The following is a 20,228-nucleotide window of genomic DNA, read 5'->3' on the forward strand; positions in this document are numbered from 1 at the left end:
CCAGGCTGTTTCTCTGTGTTGACTGAGAATGCACTATGTAATGTGTCTAAGACACACTTATGGCTTATTGGTAAATGACTGGTAGTGCTGGACAAGCTATCTTTCAGGCATCTTGCCTACCATTACCAGTCTTGTCATCAATGAACCACAGGGTTCCTAGGAACAGTTTTGAAGTCACTGTCCTAGGCAAACTAAAATCTAGCCAATAATTTGAATACACTCATACCTGACACTCATAATAAATCCTGAAATTACTTTAAAGAAAGAGATTGATTACAATGCATAATATGCTAAAAAAAACCCAACAACCAACAACAAAAGAGCAGCATATGATATAATGAGAAGCACCAACAAGCAGATGAGTGAATATCTTGCACTCAGTATTCCCTCTAAGGTGTGTGCATCTGTGCACACTCACATGTTTTTTCATGTCCGCTCAATTAATGTTTGGTCCCGCTGACTTATCTTCATCATTAGAAGAAATGGATCAGACCAAAGGTCCATCTATCCAACATCCTCCCACAATGACCAATCAGATGCCTTTGGGAAGCCCACAAGCAGGGCTTGAAGGCAATGTCTGCTGTTGCTTCCAAGCAAAATGTCCAGCCTGCTAATGAGTCATAGTGAGGCAGTTGCCTCAGGTGGCAGATCTACATGGGCACCACCACAGATTAACAGATCACCCAGTGCCCCATCCAACCCTGGACTGCTGCTGCTCTAAACATTTCAATGATATGCACATATGCACTAACCACAATCACCCTCCTCCATATCTGCCACATCCTGCCTGCTACCTGTTTTTTTAGTCAGAGAGCAGGGGTGTTGGAGTGGCAGGAAATGATGAAAGTCTGGTTTTCAACAGGGTGGGATGTGGCAAGGAAGGAGAATGGTAGCTGCCACCACCAGGTCAGAAGTTGTGGGGAGGGCTAGTGCTTTGAACTCCAAAGATTTGCATCTTGGATCAAGAGCTCCCAGTCCAACTCTTGCAATGCTTTGGAACTCCTTTGGAACACAGGGCAAAAATGCCTTTTGAAAAGTCAGTGAGGAGGAGGAGAAAGAGGAGCAACAATGGTGATGCTGCCACTGCTGCTGGATTGGGTGGGGCAGAGAGGTCACTAATGGAATGGTCAAGCAGCTGATAGAGACAGGCATGAGAAGCTCCCCACCCAGAGGCACTCTTACCCTGGACTTTGGGGCCAAAGCCCAGGGCCTCCACACCCCCTCAGGGCCCCCAAATCTTTAGTCTGTCCTGGGCGGTGTGGTTTGTGCCCTCAAGAAACTATGTGTTAAAAAATGATGCTTAACTTCGGGGAGGGGTGTCCAAAGGCTTTTAGGTCCAGGCTCCAAAATCACCTAGGTGCACCTCTGTCCCTACCACCTTCTTTGCCAGTCCACTACTTCTGGTGGCCAACTCCCTACACTTCCGTAGTAGGCCAGCCCCTGGAAAAAGAATTTTCTTTTGTCTATCCTGAATCTACTGCCAATCAGTTTCATCCTATTCCATGTCCCACCTCTTTTGTAGCCTAAAACAAATATTTCCATTGCACTTCACTTTCTCATTCACCCTTTTGCTTATATATGGTGCCTAATATGATGCCCAGTGCTACAGAGATGTACCACTGCACCCCTGGGAAGGCAGCCCCACTACTGTTAAGAATGGGCGGTTGCACAAGCAGTTTTTCCAGAGTTTTCCGGATTCGCGACAGTGTTGGCTACTAACTCTTAAGGGCCATTAAATTTACAGTTTAATGTGAATCAGCAGCTGAGAGAGTTTACCTTTGCTGTGAATCAGGCTGATCAAAAAGAAATCCGGAGGTATTGTTAGGAACCTACTGCCTGGTAGGCAGGCAGGAGCATGCAGTCATAGACTCAGGGCCTGGGATTTTTATCCTTCTGTTGTCAGTTTTGAGGAAGAACACAGTGTCAGAGCCAGGAAGCTGAGCAGGGTTCAGGAACTAGGACAGGAGTGCAAAGCAGGTCAGAAGAACTGACGGGTAGGCTGGATGCGAGACAGGAACAGCAAGGTCAGCAAGGAACTAAACCTACCAGACCTGGGAAGAGCAGCCTGCTTGCAGCCAGTAGGGCCAGGAATGACCCCAGAAGGAGATAAACTAAGTTTTGCCTTGATGGCCAGGAAGGATGAATGTTTTCCTTGAATGTCTGGGCTGACTGCAAGATGAAACTGTCTGTCTGTTGTTATAACATGCTTATGAGGAGGTTTTCCAGCTTCCCAGGAAAGTTCTCAGCAAGGTATGAATATGAAGAAGAACTTCAGTTGTGTTTGTTTGTACAAATATATGTCTAGGCTCTGATTAATCCAGCACTAACCACAGTCTTGAAATAGCACCAGCAGATTTTGCTACCCAGATTATACCATCAAACAGTCAAGTAGTTTTTCGTACCCTGTGCTACATGTTAAGAGTCCATGTTCGAGCTCAGTAAGTGCTGGTGATGCCACCCAGAAGTGACAGGCTTGCTGCCACTGCAACTGTATGCTCAGGAACAATGCTTTACTTCCCCACCCCTTGGGGATTCAGGCATAGATTTGCTTTATCAATTAATTTTAAAAGATTTCATACCCGCTTTTCAGACACAAGGCCTCACAAGGCAGCTCACAATAAATCAAAATAATTGTATGAAAAACACAATCCAGAAAATACACTCATAATATAAAACAAATTGAGCCCTATAAAAACAGCAGCATATATACATTAGTGAAAGTAAAGGGGTGCACTAAAAAACATTCAGGGGTCAGAGCTAAATTTCTCCATGCTTGGGTTAGGGGCAGGTTTGGCCTCTTCTCAATTGTCTAACATTGCAGCTACTTCAGACTATATTATAGATTTCTCTCTTTCCCTCTCTCCTCTTCTCCCTCTCTTTCTTACAATAAGATTACCGTGCATAAGAACGATTGAGGATGGTAATGATATATGTGCATATAACTGGAAATGAAAAGGAAAACAGGGGGAGGGGAGAAGAAAAAGAAAAATCCCATAAACATAATGAGATACAACCATTGCAGGAGAAGGTGGGGGGAACCTTCTTCTACAGATATATATCTTATATTCCAAAGCATAAACCAGTCATTAAAGTTTGACCAAATAGCTGCAAATTCCTCTTCTTTACCTTGCCGACGGGGGGAGGGACCAGTTCAAATGCTGACAAGGAACACCTATCAGTTATCCAAAGTTGCAGTTAAGGAGTGAACTGATTTGTCCTTCCAGTGTTGTATTAGAATTCTTTTGGCAACATCCCAAGTGCAAAGAATCCACAATTATAGATATAATGCTAGATTCCATATGCTGGGGATATACCCCAATAAAACATGAATGTCCTTCACAGGCAATAATTGCTGCAATATCATGTCAACAACCTTATGGATTTCAAGCCAAAATGGTACAATAACCACACAGGACCAGACCATGTGCGTAAGTGTACCCTCAAACAGATTAGACCTCCAACATCTAGAAGTCTGAGACCATCCCTTGTTAAACATTCTCCATCCAATAAACATGGAATAAAGGTTTCTGCTGTATTAGCCACATTTTAAGATCAAAAGAGGCATGTTTCACTGCTTTCAAAGTAAACCACCATTGATTTAATAAGATAGGGTATTCAACTTAGATCATCATTGTTCCAAAGATCTCAGATATAATCAATATTTTATCAATATCTTTAAGCTTCTGATAGAACAAGGTGACGGGCTTAGGTGCATCCAATAGATGCACGAGATCTAATAATAAAAATTGAGTTTGAGAAGCTGCAACCACATCAGGACGAAAGAGTCGTGATAGTAAATGATAGTGATAGTAAATAAATTGCCACCTAGCATTTGAAGGTAAATCAAACTAAGCTTTCAAAGTGTCAAAATATTTAAAAACAGCTTCAGAAGAGGGCAATTGATCTAATGTAATAACGATGCAGGAGGCCCAGTTAGCCTCCCAATACAAACAAACTTCAAAAAGGGATTTGCTTTCAACATAAGCTTTTCATGCTTGAAAGGATCAAAACCATGTCTAGAACCCAGACTTCTCCATATATGCCTTTAACCACTAGTAAAACTGCTCCCTGCTGCTGCACTTGAAAATAAGGCACGGGGTGGAGTTTTGTGCCCAGCCCCATTGACGGGAATGGGGGCTGCCATTTTGTTCCCCTGGCATGTGATGGTGGCTGTCCAATGGGAATGGGGGAGTGGCTGCATAAGCAGCTGGCTCCTGTTGCTCATTCTCGGTTGCTCTTGGGTGAGACACCCACCCATCCCGTTTCAGTGTGGGTTATCCGGTCACCTTTTTAGGACCAAGTAGGAAATTTTGTGGGTCACACCCAATTGGCTTTGGGGGTGACCTCTCCCCCCCTTTTTCTTTTTTTGCCTACTTCTCACTGATTTTCCTGGTAGGATTTCATTGTCTAGGATGTTTTGGACACTTTGTGGAAGAGTGCAGATTGGGGTAGGTTTGTAATAACATATTGGTGTTTGACTGGAGGACCAATTAAGGCGAGTGGGAAGCCGAGGAACAGCTCTTGCAGGTTTTGCGGCCCTTGGGCTTGGATCTGCCCCTACTCAGAGGCTGGCTAAGCCCACCGCTCAGTGTTTTGCGGCCTGGGACAGGTGGAGCAGACTTGCCTTCCCTCAGTGGGGATAAACCTCATGGTTGTGGCGATTTCTGGACCTGGAGCCGGGCTGAATCACATACAGTCCTTCACCCTATTCTGGGCAGTCTTCCTTATGAGGACATACACTCTATTTAGTATGTTCCTTGTTGCAGTTTAATTGTAAGTTGGTCCTAGTTCTTCCAGTTTGTTCATGTCCTGTCATTATTGGAGCCTGGGTGTGCAGTGACCCATATCCACAAACAAATGATGAACCAAACACCTGCCAAGATTTCAATGGGGTCAACTCTCAAGCTGTGCCCAAGGTGTGACCAAAACCTGTGAGTCATTGTTCCACCCTAAGACTGAAGCTAAAACAAATGCCCAATGAGAAGCCTGAAAATGTGGAAAATTAAATCTTCCTTCAATAGGTAGTTGAAGTTCATGAAGTGAAAATCTGGGTGGGTTTCCTTGCCATATGACTCTCCTTGAAGTCATTGACTAATTTATAAACTTGCTTAAAATATGATGAAGGTATCTGAATGGGAAGACCTCTTGAAATATATATGAGCCTAGGTATTATTCATCTTAACCACATTTAGTTTGCCCCAGATACTCAACAAAATTGTAGCCCACTGATCTAAGTCATTTTTCATTTGAACCAATAATTTGGAAAAATTTAAATTTACTAATTGATAGAGTTAATTAGAAATTACTATACCTAAATAGACAAAAGACTCTGGACACCACCTAAAACCCCAAACCCTACACTCATCAGGAAAATTTGTAGAACCTAAGGGCATCAAATCCGATTTGCCCCAATTTATGGAGTAACTGGATAAATGATCAAACTTCTGAATTAAAGAAATAAGATTAGGCATTGAGACCTCTTGTTTATCAAAAAACCATAAAATGCCATCTGCATATAAACCCAAATTGTGCTCAATTCCTCCTAATGTAATACTCTTTAAGTTATCTGAGTCTCTAATAGCACAAGCCAGGGATTCTAACACCATATTTTTAAAAAGAGGAGATAGAGGACATCCCTGACATGTGCCCTGTTCTAGCCTAATTGAAGGGGACAATAGCCCATTGGTGATAACTCATGAATAAGGAGCCGTGTATAGAATAGTAACCCAAGTAAAAAAAAAAAAACCTTGGGGAAAATCCATATTTAAGCAAAACATGTTTCAAGAAACCCAGATGGACCATGTCAAATGCTTTCTCCACATCTAAAGAAATTATAATGGCTGGGTCTTGCTTCTCGGAGGATAAAACTAATACATCAATCAACAATCTAATATTATATGATCCTTGGTGGCCAGATATAAAACCAGATATAAACCTGTAGAACTTCATGGGGAACCCCTGAGAACTGAGCCAGCCTTGATCTGCTTAGCCCCAGCCTGAGTTTCATTTTAGAGGCTCAGATAAGCTATTCTTTCTAACATGTGCAATGAAGTCCTTCTCTGCTTATTTGTATGACTCCTGTCCACCAACATTCGGAACAGTCAGCAGGGCAGGTGAAGCTTCAAAAAGAAGCTGCCGTGATGGCCACATTTTAGTTATCACATTTCTTCCATCATGGAACTCAAGGCAGTGTACATGCGGTTCCCAGGTCATCATCCATCCAGACACTCACCTGACCTAGACCTGCTTAGCTTCAGGATGGTGACTATATCATGTGCCCTCAGATCATGCCCTGGTACTATGACCTGTGGACGGCCAAAATCCAAGCAACTAGTGCCTATCTTCTCAAAAAAGCTATTTAGGTTTGTTCTAGCACCAGCAAGCTATTGATCTTGCTCGAGTCTGCAAAGACAGATGTTGCTGGTACAAGCAGCCAATTGCATGTTTTGGTTTTTTTAAAATGATAACCACAAGTGCTGAGAATGATGGGTTGATGTGGAATGGTGGTGGAGATAATATCTCCTCCTCATTTTTCTTTGTGAAACCAATGGAATGGTAAGCTGGCCAATTTACCAGCTTGTTGTGCCATGCCCAGAAATGTGATGGTTGGTTTGAAATCTGATATTACGGGCTTCCTCTTAAAATTCCAAACAAGTGTAGGACTCCCATGCATATGTTGGAGGGAAAGTCAGAACAGAGCTGTAGTGTGATATTGGCGTGTGACACCAAAGAGTAATGAAATCTTGAGAACTGCTTTTTGTGTATATATTAATGAATAAAATAACCATCATAAAAACACCCACCATGGGTGGGGCACAGATTTCAACCACAGGCTTCAGCTATGTTAGAGAAAAGAGCACAATCCAAAGAAAGTTTTCCATCCCTTTTTGCTGGGCATATGAATTTTGCTGGGCATATGACTCAGCTCTGAGAGTCAGTTGCCTGGCTGGCATGCTTGGGCAAGAGAGAAGGGGTAATAGGGTGGCATAACTTCCCCTCTCTGACAGCTGGGATTCTGCTGCCTCTTGGGGTAGAGAAGGATGCCAGTCACCAGGCACTGAGTGACTTCCAGCATTACCAAAAAATTGGTACTGAAACCTGGGAACCTGAGCAGACTAAAGGGACTAAAGGCAGACTAACCATCACATGCCAGGGGAACAAAATGGTAGCCCTTGTTCCCATTACCGGAGGTGATCCAGGTCTTCCTTACCCTGTGGGATGCCATAACCCATTCCTTGTACTCTGCAGCCCTAATCCAGTTTTACAGACAGACACCTCCATCACGGGTATGGGAGCAGTGCTCTCCCAAGGAGAGGATGCTGAAGAGCACCTCATCCTCTATTTGAGCAGGAAACTACACCCACTGGATCGGCAGGACTTGACAGTGGAATGGGAGGCATTGTCAGTTAAGTGGGCAGTTTTGCCTCTTCAGTGTTATCTTGAGAATCATTCATTTATCCTTGTACAGAATATGTGCTCTTACAATGGTTACACAGGAGAAGGACCACAACTCCCAGACTCTCTGGTGGTACATGTCCCTCTTACCATTCAGATTCAAAGTTCAACATCAGATGGGCTCTAATAACCAAAATGCTGATTTCTTCTCCTGCCTGTACAAATCTGACCCCAATGACCCCAAGAAAACATTAGAATGAGATGTGTGTTGAGGAAAGAGTTCTGTCCTGGGCCTTGCAGTTCTTGTAGGATTCCACAGTCAGTATGAGCTGAGCCCTACCCTGACGAGAGTTGCAATGCCTGCGGGAGACTATTTAGAGCAGGCCAGCCAGTGATGAGGGGCCGAAGCCTGACAATGGTGCAGATAGATAGCAGCCCTCTGAGTTGGCTGCTTGGGCAAGAAAAAAGGTGGAAAGAAATGGTGTAACCTCTCCTCTCTGACAGTTGGGACTCTGAGGCCTCTTGGGGTAGAGACGAATGGCTGGCACCAAGGGGGAAGAAAAGTGCCTAGCAGGGCCCATATCAAGGGTCAACACTGTGGAGGCCTGGCCAGCATCAACATTATGGGGGCCAAGGGCCCAAAGCCCTCAAAAGAGCCTTCTGCTCATCCCTGAGGCTACCTCTGTGCCCATAGCCTTTCTCTGGTGGTGGGAGTTACTTCCTTGGTGCGTACTCAGGTCGGGAGGCATGGAGGATAGTTTGCCAAATGCACCAGAAACCTAAAGCTAGGCTTGGCACTTAGGAGAGGCTATGTGAGGAAAGTGGTGGTGTGGGGAGGATTCAGCTCCCCTCACCTCCATGGCTATTTTGCTCTAAAAATCAGGCCCATCTCCCACTTTATATTGGGCAAGGCCTGTGTTTTAAACAAATGGGTCTGCCACTGTCATGTGTTATTTGAGCCTCAAGAACCATTCAACTTTGCAGATCACAGAACAAAGCCCCACTCTCGAAAACTGTTGTCTTTTTAAAAATGCTTGCAAGATTTAAATCCAGTCACAGGGAAGTAAAGGGGGGAAATGAAAAACATTAAAAATCACACCAATAAACAAAAGGTTCTACTTTTCATCATTTTCCCAAGTACCTTCAATTTTCTGCTGGAAGTAATTATAAAAGCCCAGGCTGGACTATATTAAAATAATGAAGAGTGAAGTTTTCACTGTGTTCCCATTTAATCATCACCTCACAACTTTACATTTTAATGTCTGACCTTAGGATATCCTCTTCCATGATCACATTAAGAATGTTAAAAGGAAACAGGAAGGTCCACAAGTGATATGGTTTCCTCAGAAGATCAGTGGCTATCAGCCTAATGGATTCTGAATTTTGCAGACAAAGAGCAGCAACAGCAGCAGAAGCATAGCCAGATGTAGCAGAGCCTCACACAATACATTTTCTTGCTAATTAGCAGAATTGGCTTAAATGATGAGGAATCCCTCTTTTTGCATTATGTTACTATAATTCAGCCACATGCTCTGACCAGTGCTATATATAGGCTTTGTTCTATTAAAGCCCAAACAAACATCCATTTAGTGCATAAAGAACACATTAAAAATAGAAAGAGAAAGGCAGCCAACATGTTGGAAAACTGTACTTGACCCTTTAGCGTTTCAACCATGGTTCAAAGCCCAGACTTGAAGTTAACTGCTGAAGTCATTAAGCTGACCGTATATGGCAAGTTTCTGGATGTCATTTGTATAGCAAGAAGTTTAACATTACTGAATGAATTGTGCGGAGGAAAGGGGTGGGCGGAAAGGACAGGGGGAGAGAGCCAGACCAGCCAGGCTGTTGTAATATGAAAATTGTAACATTTCCAGGGGGCAGCAGGAAAGGAATTATAATGGATGAAAATAGGAGATGAATTATTAAATGGAATCCTTTCATCAAACAGCCTGATGTTAAAACTCACATATTAAGGGTCATGGAAGTTAGCGGGAGGGGGGGGAAATCACAATCATTATGTACTTTATTCAGGATCAAACCTGGTGGGAAATCTAGAGTATTGCCTTAAAACAGTTCCAAATGTTAGAAATGTATTGTTTCATACAAAAGTGTTCACTTTTAAGATTGCATGCATAAAATCATTTTCATATGTGCACTGGTCTCAGTATGGACGAGGACACACATTGCAGAAAAGGAGGGGGAGAGGCTTCCTCTTCAATAGCCTCCACATTTGGCTTCATAAGATGAAAATCATATAGAGCATAAGCCTGTTCATCATGTTTAAGTCCCACTGATTTCAATGGAAGAGTTGAGGATAGTTTGTTTCAAATATTTCTATCCTGCTCCTCCAACACACTGCTGCTTGCGGAGGCTGACAATAAAAAGATTTCCTATGCGCTCTCCTATCAATATCAAAGAGGCTTAAAGGAACTTGCCAGTAGTTGGATCATGCCCATAGCAAGTTTAAGTCTGATGTTCACGAGAAGAAATTTTGCAGAGATAGGCATCCACAGCATGATCATACTGTTTATGCTCCATGATGGTTGCATACAACTTCCCATCATTTCAGTGACTTTGTATCACGTTCATATAACTCCCTCTGGTGTAGAACTTTGTTCAGAAAAGCTCTGCCTTTATTCCACCCCAAAGGTGCAGAGGATGGTTGAGTATGGTGGCTGGTATTGGTTTGCCATATGAGATTGTGAGGCGCTTGACACGACACGTGCGAAGCACTTGACAGGGTTCTGCGGGGAGAACGGGCTTAGCCCGCTCTCCCTGCAGACGAGCAGCCACTCGTAGCTGGGCGGCTGGATCAGCCGTCCACACGGCTGCTGGCTCCATCACGGAGCCGGCGGGGACTCTGGAGGCTGCACGGCCTCCAGAAGTTCCAGGATGCCCTACACTTGCAACCTCCCGGTCGGCGGTCTACGCATGTGTTGCGGCATACTGCAAAGAAATGAGGTTAACGGAGTGCTTGCTCCATTAACCTCATTTAAGAGGAGGGTGTTCTAGGAGGGGCTAGCCGCCTTGGGAGCACTGGGCTTGCCGTGAGCTCGCTTTCCGTTGATCATGGAAATAGCCTCTATGATTGTCAGGCACACATCTGCCTTTAAGCAATACTATTTGCCAGATCATCCTTGCAAAATGGGAGAGAAAAACATCTGGGTTTTCAGTATATTGAATAACTTGATTTATTCAAGGAGAAAAATATTTGCTTTCTTTTGAACAAACATTGGCATGCAGTTCCAAATATTATTTTAAAGAGGGTAGCCAACAGAAAAGAGTGGTACAATTCTCTAGGATGGTCTTGATGGTTGGAAGTTTAATAATATACATTTTATCTGTTCCATTGTGGCATAAATCTTAATTAATTAATTAATCAATTAATCATATTTTTATACCGTCTGATATGTACATCTCTAGGCGGTGTTGTTATATTTTTACATCACCCAAACTTCTGTCTCTGGGCAGTTTACAGGAACATTAAACAGAAATTAAAACCTTAAAATAATTTAAAACCACAAGTCTAGTTCAATAGCTTGGGTGAATAAATGTGTCTTTAGAGACTTTTTAAAGTTGTCAGATATGGTAAATTCACTATGAGGTGACTTCCATCGAATATTTTGTACTGCCCCTATGTGGTAAAATCAAAATTAACACAGCCTCAGCATATTGTTTTCTAGTGATGTTTGAGCAGGGGCGCAGATTCCCCGCTAAGCATTTGAAGAGCCCCCCCCCTCATTTTTCTGAACTACACCTCACCAAACCTAATAACCCATATCTCCCCCCCACACACACACCCAAAAGGTTTAAATGAGGAATTGCTCTTCAAGCTTTCTGTTTTATGGCTGCTTCCCTCACAAACACAAAGTAATCTTACATAGATTTAACTAAGAGTTTATTCAGAAACAACAACTCAGTTTTCTTCTTCTCCTTTCCCTCCCTTTCCCTTTTTGACTCCACCTCACACACCCTCTGCAGGATCCCCACTGTGACAAAATTTCAACAAACAGAAGATGCTGGATAGAACACAACACTTTCCTTTTGTCAGCACCCTTGTCCTGGATCATGATAGCCCTTGTCTTCTCCACATGGGGGCAGTAGCATAAAAAGAAGATAATCATTCACATTCAATAACAAACAACTTGGCTACATCAAAAAACGGTCATGAGAATGTACAGACTGGCTGTTATAGGGAATAGCAAGCAGCTTACTTAGCTCAGTTTTGATGGACTTCTGTGTGAAATTGCCTCATTCACAACAAGTAACAGATGCCACCAGTACTCCCTATTCAATTCTTCCCACCATGATCCACTTGTGGACTTTCTGGTGAAACAGGCACTTCTGAGGGCAGAACATACCTATCTGACAAATCATTAAGAGTGATGGAAGATAATAAATAGCAGCTCATTGACCATTAATCAACAGTGTCAAGGTTAGGTGGCCTAAGCAAGGAGGCAAACTCTCACACACAGACACACAGACGGGGACTGAAGTTAATTTTTAAATATCATTTAGTAAATATTATGTAGTAAAATAAATATTATTTTGTAAAGGTTCCTTCCTGGAAAAAGTAGCACTGAGCTTAAGGGATGGATCCATTCTGGGTGGTAGAGGAGAAAGCCGAGAAGGAGGGATGGCTTCTACTTGCAATAGAATGGAGATGCAGACAGATGGAGACCATCCAGGGAATCCTGTTAATTTGGCATATTTAAAACATTCCAGGTGGCCCTTTTTATGGGCAAAAAAACCTTGTACCAGGGGTGGCCAACCTGAGGCACTCCAGCTGTTGGACTCCAGCTGGAGATGATGGGAGCAGGAGTCCAACAACAGCTGGAGAAACTCAGGTTAGCCCCTATCTTGTACAAATGCACCAGCTGTCATCATTGAGCTCCATGGTACAGGTATCGTGCACATCTGATGCAAAGGATTTGCACCATATAAGTCAGCATGGAAATGTTTATGCATGGGAAATATTTTGCTAGAAGTCTTCTGGAACAAGGGATGTGCAAACTCCCTTGGCCCACCTGCCACCCATGTGGAATACTGTTGAATTGCTTACCTACCTGCCAAATCATTAAGAGTGATGGAAGATAATAAATAGCAGCTCATTGACCATTAACCAACAATGTCAAGATTAGGTGGCCTAACCAAGGAGGCAAACTCACACACACAGACACACACACAGGGACTGAAGTTAATTTTAAAATATTATTTAGTAAATGTGCAATAAATTACCAAGTAATGTATTGCTTATTTGGTTCCAAGCTTATTTATTTATCTTTGTATTTTCAAACGTATTATTTATTTAGTAAGTATGTACGTTGTTTAGTAAGTAGTATGTTGTCTAGAGAATGGAGCTTGGAGACAGGAAGTGGTTGTCCCTTCTGGAATTTACTGCCAGAAGTAATTGCTTGACATGGCTTCATGTTAATGCTGGCTTTGTGGCATATTGAACATTTAATACAATTGCTGTGATGACTGTGTCGCTAATGTCTCTGCTGATGGTACAAACCAGATACAATCAGAGTGTTTTCTAGTGAAATGTGCAATGCATTCTATTCTAATTTTAGAATAATGATGCTTAGTATATTCATGTGCAGCACTTTCCTCAGGTGCTCAAAGTCCTTCACATATATTCGTCTCCACCCTTAAAGTAATCATGCAAGGCAGGCAAATATAATTAGCTGGTATTACAGCCTGGGGTTGGGGTGCAGGTGGGGGCTGAGATAAAGTGGCTTGCTTAAGGTCACCCAGTGTATTCATGCCTGAGGTGAGTTTGAACCTTAGGACATCCAGCTCATGGCTTAGTATCTATCCACATTAACTTCATAATGCCACAGACAGCAAAGCTAGCCCCATATGTGAGAGTCACTTGAAACCTTTCTCTTGTAAGTCTTTGTCCATGTTTCTCAAACTATGTTTACATTGTAGTAACACAGCTGTGTTTAGTAGAGATGTGACAGAGCAGACCAATTTGTAAAGCTAAACTTGATTCTTAAAGGGGGGATGCTCATGTTGGGGAGGGGGAAACACTTCAAAGGAGGACAAAAATGATTAAAATAGACACAACCATTTGTTTAAACTATGACTCTCTCAAGAGAAGCAAGCCTAATGTAAACTACCCTGGCAAGGCCTGACCAGCTGTTCTATGTAGTTTTATGTGTGACCTGCATTTAAAAAAAAGATTTTGGGGGGGAGATCATAACAGGGCATTTTATATTAAAAATATAATATTAATAATTTATTTTTTAAAACAACTAAAATAACCCTTTTAAATGTAAGAATTGCATATTTTGACTGGCCTGGTATTGAATGGGTATCCTCCTATATCAGTTGAATTACCTGGAGAATCTGCATGATTTTTTTTCTTTGTTATTGCAAAAATAAGAAATGCAGTCAGGATCAGGAGTAGATTAATTGTAATATTCATGAATTATAGTTAAATATAGAGCTGCTTCATACAAAACATTTTCCCTACATGAAAAAATCTCCCTGAGCAGGAAAAGGTATGGACATACATCATTAACCAGGATGTGTATTATGTGCGAGTTTCGTTCACAGCAAGTACGTGAATCAAACTGCCATAATTGGAAGGAATCATCCAGAGCAGCAAACTAAACTCTCCCACAACAACTTCAGATATGGTAATGAGGTCTATATGATGCTTTTTCCAACACAGTGATTATCTCTATGTCAGCGGGGTGCTTTCCAGATTACATGCTACAACAGTGTCACTATGTGTCCATTAAGTGTGCTTCTGTAAGGTAAAGTTGTGCCATCAAGTGGGTGTCGTCAGAGAGCCATGTGGTTTTCTTGGTAAAATACAGGAGGGGTTTACCATTGCCTTTCTCCCATGCAGTATGAAATGTTGCCTTTCAGCATCTTCCTATATCACTGCTGCCCAATATAGGTGTCTCCCATAGTCTGGGAAACATTCCGTACTGCCTGTGTTTCAACATCGCAGTCCCTGCGCTGTCAGCAAGGTGCCGTTCACATTTCCGATGCCTTCTTTTGGATTTTATTCTTGCGTTTTAGCCCTTCAACGTTGCATGTGCATAGCAGAAAAGAAAAGGCTGTATTTTCCCATTGTAGGAGGGTTGCGCAGGCTGTTTACGTTTCAAAACGATCCTGCCAAGCTGAAGTATTTTACTGTTGGACAGTGTGTAATCTGGAAAGCACCCGGGGTGACTCAATGGATTGCCATGCTTGAAGTGAGGCACCAAATGCTGCTTTGCCTCACAACTCTGATAGAGACCAGCCTCCTTTCAAAACCAATCCTTGTAAGCTTGGTAAGTGGCACAAGGGAAGAGATGAGGAGGGGAGTTTCCCAGCAGCCTCCTTTTCTGTTCTTGTGCACCTTGAAAGCTGTGCAAGGAGTGTAAAGTGAGGCACTCCTTGCAAAGCTTGCAGTAGTCAGATCAGTCCTGAAGGGCTGCTCTGATGGCAGTGGTGGGGCGTTGGTGTTTTTGGTTAACCCATTCCTTGACCCTGGCCAGCTTTTGAATGGTGCTCGAGTTACTTTTAGTCCAGTCCTGGAGTAGAGACGGGGCTAACAAACAACCAGCAGCAAATGCATAAAAAGCAGTCTATTTCGTTAAACCATTAATATTCCTGATTCTACTCCGCTGCCTTGTCCTTGCATGCTACAACTCTTTCCTCTGGATTCTACAGGGGGCATCTTGCTGCCTTGCTGACTCCCCAGTAATCTACATGAGGTGACCCCTCACCTTGCCTCGTGAAAGGACCACCCCTGTATATAATAGATGAACCAGCTCTTACTTCCATCCATCCAAAATTCACAGGATTAGGTGAACCATACCTGATCCCCCCACCCCCAAATTCATTGACCTGGAACCAAATAACGCCATGCCTAATTCTACTCCAAAGAGCTTGTGCTTCTCTAAGGAGTAGAAAACTCCTCCCCCCACAACTCCCTGTGATGCAAGGACAACCTAGTTTGAAAATGGAGAGTTTCATAAGCAGTTTGTGACACGCTCTGAAGCATGTATTCAAGTCTGATATCCCAAGGAGTAAAAAACTCCTTCAGCACATAGGTCGCTCTTTGGAACCCAACCTTAATATTTATTTTCCTTGGAATAGAAAGGAAAATATAATTTCCTTTCTACAATTTGATTCAGGAAAATTGAACCTGGATCAATTTTGACTACTCAGAAGCGATTCCTGGTTGTAACAATTATGACACATGTCCATAATAAGTGCTCTGGGACATATTTCCTGAAGTGTGCTTAACATGTTGCATTTATTTGTGAGGTGTGCATGAGACTTGCTTTGGAGATTGGAATATATATACTCATAGAGACCATCCAAGTCTTGCTATCCATTTGCCCGAATGTGTTTGTCTTGTGCTGATTCTCTTGTCCTTTTACTTTTGGTAAGTTTTGTTTGCCCCCCTCCCCCAAGTCCTGCTATGCTGCCTTATCGTGGTGTGTGTGTGTGTGTGTGTGAGGGGGTGTTCCTGGGAGGGATGAGTGAAGTACGCTATACTCCCAGTAGGGTCACCCAAACCGCGAAGGTCATCCCAGCTGCCCAGCTAAAGCAAACCTGTACCTATATTGGGCAGCAGCGATATAGGAAGGTGCTGGAGGCGGATGATCACTTAAATGGCAACGACAAAGGAATCATTTCATACTGCGCGAGAGAAGGCAATGGTAACCCACTCCTGTATTTTACCAAGAAAACCACATGGATAAACAAAATAGAATGATTGTCGAAGTAGTGCCGGATGATGGTCCCCTCAGGTTGGATGGTACTCAGCATGCTACTGGGGAAGTGCTGAGGATCTCTCAGAGTACTGATGGTGTTTATGATGCAGTTAGATTGATCAAGGCATTCCCTATGTTGGGAGTTCCCCACCCCAACCCTTTTTCTTCCCAATAGTTTTTTTACGATTGCTCATTCACACACAGCCATTGTTCCACCATCTGCTGCTTATCTGTGTCATTTTGTGTGTATGCACTTTTAGATTGCAGGTGGTATTTACTAGCTTTCTTATTTTTAAAAAAGCAGAATGTGTGTGTGTGTGTGTGTGTGTGTGTGTATATATATATATATATATATATATATATATATATATATATATGCATGCAGAATTGACACTTGGTTTGTATAAATGGCCCCACCCCTGAAATCTCTCCCCCTGAGACTACACTGATAGAGGAATAAAATATAAGTAATAGATTTTTAAATTAATGTGCTTGCAAAAGAGAAGTAAAAGAACAGTTGAAAATTTGTGGGATTCAACTACAAATGTTATTCATTTTATCTACAATTTATCACTCACACACACACAACTGGCATTTAGGTATACTGCCTCTGAACATGGAGGTTCCACAGAGCCATCATGACTAACAGTCACTGACATTTCTCAGATAATTTATCTCTGGTGGAGGCAGTTGAGGCGATGGCAACCTTGGCTGAGGCGGCTGAGGCTGAACAACCTTGACTAAAACTTACACAATTAACAAAGATTTCCTTAATCCGTTGCAGCCTAACAAAGGTGCTATTTGATTGCATGTACTGTAATTGCAGCTGAAGATAAGCTATTGGGATAGGTGGACTTACGTGTCACTAGTGAGTCAAAAACATTTTTTTCTTGAAGCAACTCAAGCTGCTTCATATGATACTTTTCCTGCATAAATGGATACACTATTGAATTGGTAGTGTGCTCACTCTGTTTTGCCATGATTAAATATTTGGAAGCTGCAGCATAATATGGTTTCTGAATATATGTAATTGGGGCAAAATAAATTATTGTGTTTTTCATACATCATAGGATACATGGATGTTTACTCTCTCCCCCACCTCTACCATGGATGTTATCTCTGTGTTGGAAAACATGTCATGTGTGAAGTGGGATACTTTTGGTTCATGCTCAGGATCTAAGTGATCATTGTACTGTTGACAGATGGATCTTTTCCACTATGTGAGACTGGCTAATAAATTTGAAGAAGTTGTGTTTGGAACGGTGCACGTTGTACAGTTGCTGTGTGTGCTAGTTTTAGGAGGGGGACGAAGTATAAATATTGTTAGGCAATTTTCAGACTGTGATTCTACCTATTACTGTTTCAATACTTTCCTCTAAATGGCTGTGAATTCTGGACAGACATGCTTTTATGACTGTGGCTTATTGCTGTGCTTTTTGGTGCTATACAACTTTTACTGGATTCAGATATCCTCACCACAAACAAATCTAAAACACATCAGAGCTTTGAGGAGCTATCCACCCTTAGGGTTTGGTGTTTGTTTTTTCCAAATAGTTGACATCTTGATAACATTTATTTGAAGAAAACCCGTTAAAATTAAAAGGACAAGTTAGGTATGCAAAGGTAAATCTTGCCTCACAAACCTTTTGGGGTTCTTTGAGAGTGTTAACAAGTGTGTGGATTAAGGTGATCCAGTTGACATAGAATACCTGGACTTCCAAAAAGCTTTCAACAAAGTTCCTCATCAAAGACTCTTGAGGAAACTTAGCAGTCACGGGATAAGGGGACAAGTAAATGTGTGGATTGCTAACTGGTTGAAGGACAGGAAACAGAGGGTAGGTATAAATGGAGAGTTTTCACAATGGAGGGAAGTAAGAAGTGGGGTCCCCCAGGGATCTGTACTGGGACTGGTGCTTTTAAATTTATTCATAAATGATCTAGAAGTAGGGGTAAGCAGTGAGGTGGCCCAATTTGCAGATGATATCAAACTCTTTCAGGTAGTGAAATCCAAAACGGATTGTGAGGAGCTCCAAAAGGATCTCTCCAGACTGGGGGATCGGGCGACAAAGTGGGAAGTGGGTTTCAGTGTTGGTAAGTGTAAAGTGAGTTAGTTATAAGTTTATTTGGTCATTGACCAGCAAACATTTACAATAAACCAGTAGTGTAAAGTGATGCACATTGAGATGAAAAACCTCAACTTCAAGTATACGCTGATGGGATCTGAGCTGTAGGTGACTGACCAAGAGAGGGATGTTGGGGTCATGGTAGACAGCTCATTGAAAGTGTCCACTCAATGTGTGGCAGCTGTGAAAAAGGCCAATTCTGTGCTAGGGATCATTAGGAAGGGGACTGAAAATAAAACTGCTAATATTATAATGCCCTTATACAAAACTATGGTGCGGCCACACCTGGAGTACTGCATACAATTCTGGTCACCACATCTAAAAATGGACATTGTAGAACTGGAAAAGGTGCAGAAGAGGGCAACCAAGATTATCAGGGGCCTAGAGCACCTTTTTTTATGAGGCAAGGCTACAACACCTGGGGCTTTTTAGTATAGAAAAAAGACGACTGCGGGGAGACATGATAGAGGTCTGTGGAGAATGTGGATAGAGAGAATTTCTTCTTCCTCTCACATAACACTAGAACCAGGGGTCATCCCATGAAACTGATTGCCAGGAAAACTAGGACCAACAAACATAAGTATTTTTTCACACAATGCTTAATCAACTTGTGGAATTCTCTGCCACAAGATGTGGTGACAGCCAACAACCTGGATGGCTTTAAGAGAGGTTTGGATAACTTCATGGAGGAGAGGTCTATCATCGGCTACTAGTTGGAGGGCTATAGGCCACCTCCAGCCTCAAAGGCAGGATGCCTCTGAGTACCAGTTGCAGGGGAGTGACAGAGGGAGGGAGGGCATGCCCTCGGCTCCTGCCTGTAGGCTTCCAGAGGCATCTGGTGGGCCACTGTGTGAAACAGGATGCTGGACTAAATGGGCCTTGGGCCTGATCCAGCAGAGCTGTTCTTAAGTATTATGTTCTTAATTTCAACAGAGCTTTCTTAAGTAAATTTTGTCAAGATGTCAGCCAATATTTTGTTTTGAAGAAATGTTACATTTCTCACAACTTGAAAAGAGTTGAAAACTTTTTCTTGAGGCAATAAAATTAATACATATTATTTGTTGTTAATATTAGCACACTAATTGCATTAGGGGGGAAATGTTTCTATATATCCATCAGTCAAGTAGTCTAAACAATTGCACTGGAAGCTTTCCAGATTTTCTCCATCAATGATCAAAGTCCATATTTGGAAGACAGCCCAATATAGATGGCCCTCGTTATCTGAAGTCCCACAGTTGTACATACCCATGGTTGGTTCGGTCAAAGGGACCCAGTTTCTTTATTTGCGGGGGGGGGGATAAGTTTATTTTCACCTGTCTTGCGTGGATCTTGAGTAGCTGGAAGTTAGTTCTGATGTCATTTCCTGCCGCCATTTTGTAATGCTGAGCCATTTTGTAGCCGCTTTCTGCAAAAAAAGGGGGAAAAAGAAAAAAACCTCTAAAAAGAACACAAATCTGAGGATTTGGAAGTCTGAGGGGCATTCCTGGAGAGCTAGAGAGCAAGGTACTGTGCTTATTTCTGCTCCCCCCTGCTTTTTCTTGTGATTTTCAACACCAGTATGCTTAGGAAACCCCACCTCCTGTCCCCATAGGGCTAAGGTCTCTTTATTTGCCATTTCATCATCCACAGAAATAGGTGGGAACAGAACCCCTGTGAATAAAGAGGGCCTCCTGTACTGCAATCTTAAGCATACTTATGAGGAAACAAGGAACTGAACTCAGTGGGACTTACTCTACTTGGAGTCAATTTGCACATGCAAAGCTAGGCTTAATTCCATCTGTGTGGTATTCCACACTATGCAGACAGGCACATGCTGGAAGAAGTTGAAGGCAACTATTTATGGTAATACGCATACAAAAACTACATCAGCAAAAAGCAGATGATACTTGCCTGGCATATATGAAGAAAGAGGTTCAGTGCCAAGTGTGCATCCATTGGGACACTCTCAAACACAGGAAACATAGGAAACTGCCATATGCTGAGT

The 20,228-nt window shown here is 42.5% G+C and overlaps 1 protein-coding gene across 1 annotated transcript in view; it reads right to left on the minus strand.

The window, feature by feature from the left end:
- The window catches only part of LOC128327428 (uncharacterized), a 112,223-nt gene that overhangs the window by 68,655 nt on the left and 23,340 nt on the right, over nt 1–20,228 (minus strand). The window contains exon 3 of the mRNA XM_053256229.1: nt 19,558–19,649. Coding sequence (XP_053112204.1) covers nt 19,558–19,649 — 92 coding nt within the window. The remainder of the gene's footprint in view (nt 1–19,557; nt 19,650–20,228) is intronic.

The sequence above is a fragment of the Hemicordylus capensis genome, chromosome 5 (assembly GCF_027244095.1).
Source record: "Hemicordylus capensis ecotype Gifberg chromosome 5, rHemCap1.1.pri, whole genome shotgun sequence".
Taxonomy (NCBI): Eukaryota; Metazoa; Chordata; class Lepidosauria; order Squamata; family Cordylidae; genus Hemicordylus; species Hemicordylus capensis.